Source organism: Perognathus longimembris, chromosome 14 (genome assembly GCF_023159225.1).
Source record: "Perognathus longimembris pacificus isolate PPM17 chromosome 14, ASM2315922v1, whole genome shotgun sequence".
Classification (NCBI taxonomy): domain Eukaryota; kingdom Metazoa; phylum Chordata; class Mammalia; order Rodentia; family Heteromyidae; genus Perognathus; species Perognathus longimembris.
The window spans coordinates 51,444,967-51,453,892 of record NC_063174.1 but is presented as its reverse complement, the minus strand read 5'-3'; the positions used below and the strand labels follow the sequence as shown (position 1 = coordinate 51,453,892).

General features: G+C 36.3%; 1 protein-coding gene across 1 annotated transcript; it reads right to left on the bottom strand.

The window, feature by feature from the left end:
• Positions 1 to 722: 722 nt before the first annotated feature.
• On the bottom strand, positions 723 to 8,223 carry Gpr65 (G protein-coupled receptor 65). Its single transcript, XM_048361835.1, has 2 exons — positions 8,153 to 8,223; positions 723 to 2,403 (listed from the first exon to the last, which is right to left on the bottom strand). The coding sequence occupies exon 2, from the start codon at positions 1,903 to 1,905 to the stop codon at positions 895 to 897; it is 1,011 nt and encodes a 336-aa protein (XP_048217792.1). The 5' UTR covers positions 1,906 to 2,403; positions 8,153 to 8,223; the 3' UTR covers positions 723 to 894.
• Between the last annotated feature and the right edge of the window lie 703 nt (positions 8,224 to 8,926).

The following is an 8,926-nucleotide window of genomic DNA, read 5'->3' as shown; positions in this document are numbered from 1 at the left end:
TTTGCTAATGGGAGCAAATTATTGTTATCATCATTTTAGGATGAGTTAAAAGGGTAAGAAAGAGATGAGAAGGAAAGAAAAAGCAAAGCAAAGATTAGGATAAAAATTCTAAGAAAAATGTTTATCTAGTTCCTACTTAAAATGAGGCAGGACAATTTCTACAATGAAGAAACAACAGAATATAGAATACTTACACTTCTAACTTCTCTAAGTCCAAAATGAAACCTCAGAACATAAGTTTTGCTATAACTATTTATCTGGACATAAGCTTCTGATAATTTAAACTTTCATATACTGAACTATAAATTTAAAACACAAGCAAAGCTCAGAGCTTATTCACTTTTTCATTTATATACAAAGCTCGGTGACAAAGGTTCTGAATGTATGGAAACTTCATAAAGGTACAAGAGGCAATGCCTTTTGTAAACCCTGTTGCTAATGCAATCCTTAGTGAATGACAATCTTAGAAGCAGTATTTAGTAACTGAAGTTTCTGGACACAGATAAACATCAGTGGCAGAACTGATAGGTGACAGACTGATATATAAAAGCTAAAAATATAATAGAGAGCAAGGAACATCATAAAACCAGAGACGCTACTGATTTAAAAATGAACAGTCCTATACAGCTTACTAGCTTCTGAAGAGTTATACCACAGATCCCATGATGAATAACGTGAATGGAAATGATTCAAAGCCACTAGAAAAACATTAAAATTTGCTTAATATACCTCATTTAATAAGTCAAGGAAGTAATTGTACAATATACTTTACAAATAGTTCCATCGAGCAAGATTGAAACATTGGCTCAGAACACCTAATCATTTTCAAAATGGGATTTTGATTATATCACACCATGCACCTTAATCTCTCCCACCCTCCAGAAATCCTTTACTCTATTCTAGAACCTCTAATTCCATAGTATCTCTTGTAGATGTAGAAAGCATGTGTTTCCGTTGTCTTTGTAATCTACTGTGTCTACAAGCACAGGACTTTAAGATATTCCACATATCCGATCTTCCTGTTTCCGTGACAAAACAATATAGGATTGGATCCGCAACACAGTTTAAACTAGTTAATGCTACAGTGATTCGGTACATTGTAAAGGTCTGCTTTCCTGACTTGTGGTTATCAAAATTCACCTCCCGCTCCAAAATGCATCGAATCAGCACCATCACATGAAAGGGAGTAAAGCATAGGACAAAAGTCAATGTGATGCTAATGAGCAGTTTTATGATTCTCACTTTTTCACTGTTCTCTGTGGCTTGATTATGCCGCACAGCTTGGTAGACTTTCTGGTTGCAAACCATGATGGTAGCCAAAGGTATTATGTACCCTATGCATGTCCTGAACAGGTTGAGGTTGATTTGCCACTTCTCCAATGGATATTTGTCATAACACAGAGTGAAGTTAGACTTCTTGGCATCACAATATTCAATGGTTGTCTCATCATTCCACAAAATGACTGCATTAAAGATGGATTCTAATATCCAGACAGACAGGCTGACCATGAAGGCAAATCTTCTTGTCCTTAGAAAAGTAAACTTCAGAGGATAGACGACTGCTAAGTAGCGATCGACGGCAATGCAGGTGAGGAAAGCTGTGCTGCTGTAAAAGTTCAAGTACATCAGAAAGGCACTGCCTTTGCACAGGCCAGCGGAGAAAGTCCAGTTGTCTTTATTCCAAGTATAATCAACCCACAGAGGCAGAGTTAATGCATAGAGTAAATCTGATAGGGATAAACTGAAGAGGTAAATTCCTAGTTCGTTTTCCTTCTTTGCCTGCAGGAAAGACACACAGAGAGACCCAATATTGGCTGGAATGCCAATTATAATCACGAATGTGTAAACAATTGGGAACAAGTAGTGATCCAGTTCATGTTGTTCCTCAACACATGTGCTGTTCATTGCTTCTTTTTGTGGTGGTGATTTACGTATGTTCTTAGAAGGTACCCAGGAAAGCAAGGCTTTCCACGTAGTTGTTTGTCAACTTCAAATTCTGTTTTACTGAGATTTCTTTCTTTCTTTTTCTTCTTTTCTTTCAATTTCCCTTTTGTTTCTAATGTTCTTGTCAATTCATCAGTTCTTTTAAAGGGTGGGCAAAGGGAAGTTCTCCCCAAATCAATATGTGGATGTGGCAATTCAGGCTCCTGACAGTTAGCTAAACTGACCAGCCAAAGTTACTGAGCAAGATTCCTTGTGTTCATCCGAGCAGGATTCTGTATGTTCATTGTCACTAGACGCTGACAACCCACCAGGATCAACTGATGCATCCCTTAGTTTCCATAGAGAATTGGGCCAATCTTTCTTCTTCAGTCTCACAGGAGATTTGGAAATTCATGTAAGTATGAATATGTTAGGCTTACTTTCAGAGTTTGACACTTATATTTTATGATGTCTTTGTTTCTGTAATGAGAGATGAGCTAGAATAGGTTAGATGTTTCCAAGATACACAACCTCATAATGATCATGATTTTGGAGTAGTCTTTTATTTATTAAATATGTTGAAAATGTTTTAAGTTACAATAAAGGTATGTGAAGTGGAGAAATTTATTTAGTTGACTTCAGTAAATAAAAATCAAAGTGAGACATTTCACTTAATTCAAACAAGAATTTCCCCATGGGTGTTGGATTAGAGATATTTCTCACCAGACAAAGCCATTCCTGCAGCTAAAGGTAGAAAATTCAATTGATTCTACTTAGGAAGTGTTTTCTTGTTTTTCTATGCTATGAAAGAGTAAATGCCTTTGAGAGTATGATAAACAACATGACAATACAATCTCAAATTTTGAATTTCATACACAATATAAGTCACTTTCAAAACTACCTTAATAGCCAAGAAAACATTTCTATAATTCCATTGAATTTTATAATGCAGCATCTTGTTGAGATTAAACACATTATTAGACAACCCTACCTCTTCTGTTTTTCCTTTGACTTTTGTGGGGGCTCACTTTCTTATACTTTTAGAACTAAGAGGATAGAACCTTCTCAGCTCTGGGTAAATTCATATGATCATTAATTTCTGTCTTTAGATTTGTTTGTTTATTAGTTTTATTCCTTTTTAATTTATTATTATCTTCAAGGGTTGTACAAAGGAGTTGCCATTTTACAAAGCTGTTTATGAATACAATATGTCTTGATTAGTGTTACCTTTTTCAACATTCTCACCCATCTCTCACCTCTCCACCTCTTCCCTCACTTTTCTTACTTTCAGATATACATTGGATTCTTTTCTGTGTTTCCTCCCCCCTTTTTTTCTTCATTCTACCCCTTTTCCCTTGACCCCATCCCAACCCATTTGATTACTTGCTTCCAGGTATTTTTATCTTGCTGAACTTTGATTTTGGCTTTCTAAGGAATTACACTATTTGAAATCTCCCTTGACTCTACCTTATATCAGTTAATATTTTTGTACACACTTGCATGCCACCCCAATGTAGTTGCTTATGAGCTTCATTCCTTTGTAAAGCTATGATGTCATAGATTCACAGAAAATAAGGAATCCATCCTCTTCTCTATCCCATAGAGGAGAGCTACTCCATTGCTTTGTGAATGGGGCCTCTTCATGGTTTGTGTGATTTATCAGGTAGGGATCTTGAAGGAAAAATTGGTGGGAGTGTGACACAGAGTATCAGAACTGATCCCTTTAAGTTCTGATGAGCCACAAGCACAGAGGCCCTGTCTTCACAAAATATGAGGATTCTGCTGGTAAGGAAGATAAGTCCAAGACTATCTTACTCTTAAAAATAAAATAGAGAACTAGAATGTCTCTAGACCTTCTAATTTCATTGCACCCAGAGATATGAATAAGACATGAGAGTTAGCCTTTTAAAGCGAAAGCCCACTTTCCAGAGAAGAGAAGAAGTGTGATGGAAACAGGAAGTGGGAGATGAAGGAGATAAGCAGAAAAGCTGTGCTCAATGAGGCACTTGCTGGTCTAGAGGAAAGAGAACTGGATCACAAAAATGAGGCACAAAGTTGGATCCATACAGGCAGGAAGGGGTCATTTGCTGTTACACACACACTGGGATTCAGGATCTTCTGCCTCCTAGGAAGAGGAAAACTGGAAAATAAAATAAAAATCTCCACAGGTGTTAGCAGATAGCAGAGAAATTTAGCCAGTTCCCTACTATTAGTTCTGCTCACTTCAGGGAAATGAATGTGCTCAGTTTCATTAGTCATCAAGGAAATGCACAACCACAATGAAATACCCTTACACACCCCAGAAGAACTAAATTAGAGGAAAGGCAGAAAATACCAACTGTTGGTGAGGATGTAGAATACTGAGGCTCATATATACTGTTGGTTGGAAAAGTGTTTTTACTCATGCATTTCATGTGATTTAACAATTCCACTTCTAGGTATATGCTTTCTAAAGATATTTACATATGTTTGTTAAACAACACAACCCAGAATTAGAATGTCCACAGTAGCACTATTTGAAACATCCCCCATCTCTAATGCTCCTTAGCAGTAGCAAATTTAAGTAAATTGTGGTATATGAGCATAGTGAAGTCTATACATCAATGCAAATGAGCAAATTATTGCCACATGGCACTGACCTAGTTAGAAGCTCACAGATAAAAAGCAGAGAGGTAGAAATCACACAAAGCTAATCTGAGCATGCTCTGCTTGCTGAAATTTACCAAGTTGTATATTTACCATGAATATACTCCACTTGTATATGATGACCAAGATATACAAAGGGTATATGCATTCATCTGTATAAATATTACAACTATAAAGTTAAGAACTGGATTAAAAGATTGTATGGTTGGGATGTAAAGGCATCTTGGCAAAGAAACAATATCTATTTGATATTCAGATGGAGTACATATGCCTTCATAAGAAGTATGATTTTACTTCTTCCCTCTTATGTAAGTCAACTCAGAAAACCCAAATAAAAATGATCTAATTATCAAATTACTATATAATGAAATCAACTAATTAAGTTGATTAAATTTAATTAGATAATAAATAATTGTCTAATTAATGATTGTGGAGATAAATTTTCCACAGATAAAAGTTTATTGCATAAAAGCAAGTGAATTCCAGGTACCTGAAAGAAGTAAACACAAAATTCCCCATCAGGAAGGATTCTTCTGCCTAGGCTACTAAGAATCCTATAGATAAAATCCTACCAAATATGACCTTCTTAAAATACACACACACACACACACACACACACACACACACACACCACAGAGAATAGTACATGTGAACTTGAGAAGAAATAAGCAAAAGTGACCTAGAAAGATTTTGAGATAAATATGATAGATATAGAACATAAAACAAGTGTGTTTAGTATGGTTAAAGGAAAGAGAACAAGGGATTTGAGCATAAGAGAAAGGAGCAAGAGAATATAAAAAAGTGATCATGAATATTCTAAAAAGATTAATATATACTTTCTAGAAATAAAAAATACAATAAATGATTTAAAAACAAACAGGTTAGATCCAACGGAAGAGAGACTTAGTGTGTTACAAACTAGGATTAAAGAAATAACAAAAATATCAATGTTAAATATATGGGAAAGCCAGGCTCAGATTTCATATCAAAAGTGCACTTAGCTGGCTGCCTATAATTCTAAAAACTCAGAGATGTCCACTAGAATCCATCTCCGAAATAACCAGCAAGAAAAGCAGGGGTGGAGCTTGTGACGACCTCCAGCCTCAGAAGGAGTCATAAATCCATACATTTATGAAGCCCAGCAGTCCTAGATGGGACTAAATTAAACTAGAAATTTATAGACATATTACATTCAAACAGAAACGAAGGAAAGAAAGACTTGGAAAAGGTGGATTGCCTACAGAAGATAACTCTGAAAGCAATAAAAGCCTTATCAACAGCAGAAGACAGAAGTTTACGATTTCCAAGTTGCTAAGAACATATAAGGCATCCTACAATTATTCCCAAATAGAACTGAATTGTAAAGACCAGAGGAAAAAAGTGAGATGTTTTTGTATGAATTTGCTTCCGTTCTTGATTTAAGACAAAGGATATGTTTTCTTTTATAGGTAAAGGATCTAATTTATAAATGTATAAATAGATGCAAACATATACAGGTTTACACACACACACACACACACACACACAGAGAGAGAGAGAGAGAGAGAGAGAGAGAGAGAAACAAACATATTAACTAAACTATGGCAAATGCAGGGGAGTGTTCCAATGGCCTAACTCACTCGAATAAGTAATTACAGTCTAATGAAATGGATACCAGGAAGCTGGAATTTGAGATTCAGAGGTGAAGTCAAGGGGACAGGGGTAGATGAATGAAGAGAGAAAGGGGTGGAGAATTTAGTCACAATGGTATATATGAGAATGGAACTAGGAAAATTGAGGGGATGGATTGGATTGGGAGAGATAGGGGAGAATGATAAAAGGGTGTTGATACGAGCTGATATATTGAACTGAAATCTTTTGTACAACTGCTTAAAGATAATTTCAAAAATAAAATAAGAAAACAAAAAGCAACATCTCATTTACAGGCTGTAACAGGACAGGAAAAGGACACTATGATAAAGTGTGAGATGCACAAAGGATTGAGAAGGCTTTGAAGGAAGCTTTCTAAGGAAAGCTTCTGTTCCTCTCACAAATGTTCAACATCACATCTGCAACAAGTCTCATGCATCTGAGTGACAAGACCTGAATAGTAACAATGTCCTGGGAGAATGAACAAACAGGTGCATCTTCCACCTTTGTCAGTGTTACACAATAATTATGTGTTTTGTTCTCTTTAACAAAGGAAGATAGAAAAGGGATTTTAGGAAGGATTTTTAAAGTTCTCAGTGGAATGGATTTCTTTAGCTCCTGAGATTCTCTCCTGCCTTGCTGAAAACAACCACTCACTGACTGAATGGCTTGGTGAAGCAGATAGTGGGTCCTTTCCTGTTGCATTGCAGGGTCAGTAGAAGCTTGTGATTATGAGCCTGGGTTCCGGAGACAATGACAAAGGTTCCCAACTGCTCTTGAGGGATCTATGACCCTGTAAATCTCTTAAGTTCCCATTTCCACATGTGTAGGTTAGCATACACATCATAGGGTTGTTGTAGAGGTTAAAGGCGACGACCTGCACAGCAAAGCCAGCTTTTGGCAAGCTTTTACTATATGGTAGTGGTTCCTGTGGAGTCAATGATGGCCTCAGTTCTTAGGTTGTGTGCTACATTTCCTGGAAGGAGATTATCTTTGACCGTTTAGCCAGAGCACTCAGGGTGATTCTTATAGTAACATCTCACACTGATACGGTAGTTTATAGATGGTACTCTTTACTTTAATGGGCATGGATCTGAAAACTCAGAGGAACAAGTAACAGCTCTTATTACACATATTATCTTTCCAAATATCAATAGGGTTACTTTAATCAAATTTTAATAAAAATGTATTTAAAACCAGCACTGAAAAGTTTGGATTCTTTCTATATTTCTTGTAGTTACTTTTTTTTTTTACCAAATACTGCCCCCCCAAAAGATATTCTACAGTATCTTAAAGTGTATCTAATCTTAGCCAGCTCTAAAAAAGAATACAAATCACAGATGACACATCAAAAGGAAACAGCCTTCCTAGACTGTTCTAAAAAAGAAAAATGCTTACTTTCATTTACCAGTTTATTAGCTACTTATCAAGCCTCTCTGTTTCAGACACTGTGATAGCTACTTAGAAACTTTTGATCACAATTGGTACTTAGTAATATTGGAAACATCATTTCCTAGTTTTACTTTTCTTTATCGATATAAAAAGTATTTTCCTAAATTATTTTACCGAAGGGCAAAACAGTGCTAGAGAGCTCTGTAGCTAGGAGATGGTGGGTTTCTTCCTAACCCACGTAGCTTGCCAATGTACCATTTCCTGAAAAGGACTCTCAGGACAGGCATCCTCCGTTTGTATATCCATAGTTTCACCTAACTCTTTCTAAATTTAAAATTTGACATCCTTTCACCACTGACAAAGTAGAGGAAACCATGTGTCTTCCCCATTTCTCTTTCACATCAGGCATTCTATTTTAACATTTACACAGCCTAAACCAGAGAAGATGCCATGTTTATTCTCTTCAATTCTAGTTTCTACCTGGATAAGTTAGCACCCACAAGCATGTCACAGGAGGCTCTCTATTGCTAAACCTATTGAATGTTTCTAATCTCTTACTTACCTCTGTTTCTTGGACTGATGGTTTTGTTGACGGAGGAGCCTGATAAATCTGCTTGCATCTAGAAAAGAAACCAGCATTGTGAAGGGGGCAGGAAATTGCACTCATACTTCGTCATAAACCAATGAGGAAGCTGCATCTTAATGAGAAGGCTCACATTGACCAAGTTTGAAGGAAAAAGAGTCTCTTAAAATTCCGGGTAACCTTTTAAGTTTGTCATTTACTGTGGTACTTTTTGTAAGTCAGTTCTCTTTATGTCTTTATTACAAATACATTAGATATTAGGTTTTGCTTAACAGAATCTAGACTCAATCATTACCTATTATATTATTAGAATATTGTACAGGGAAATGGATAGGACTTGGCTATTACTCCAAGAAGAAAGTATCAAGCAGAGGAGGGCTATTCAATTATAAGCAGGATGCAATGGGAAATGGGGATAAGGCCTCTAAAAAACGTAATGTATCTGTAAAGTAAGATGAGTTGTTTGGATATGTGAGATGGGGCAGGATGTTGTAGATGAACAAGGCAAAAGAGGAAGAATGGGGGTTGGGTGATTTATAGTGGATATTGTGTAGTTCATAGTAGTATGAGAATGGAATGTAGAGGAGGTTAGGGTGACTAACTTTATAATCCTGTGGTTTTACCTTTGGAGGGACTACTGGGATCAGCTATATGGTATTTGAGATCCATTTTCTCTGTTATGTTGCCCTAAAATATGTTGAACTAGTTGAATTAGGCAAATAATTGTCTAAAACTGGAAAATTCACTTGAGAA

Coding starts and splice junctions, on each gene's coding strand:
- Gpr65 (XM_048361835.1), bottom strand. CDS start 1,905: ATGAACAGCACATGTGTTGAGGAACAACATGAACTGGATCACTACTTG.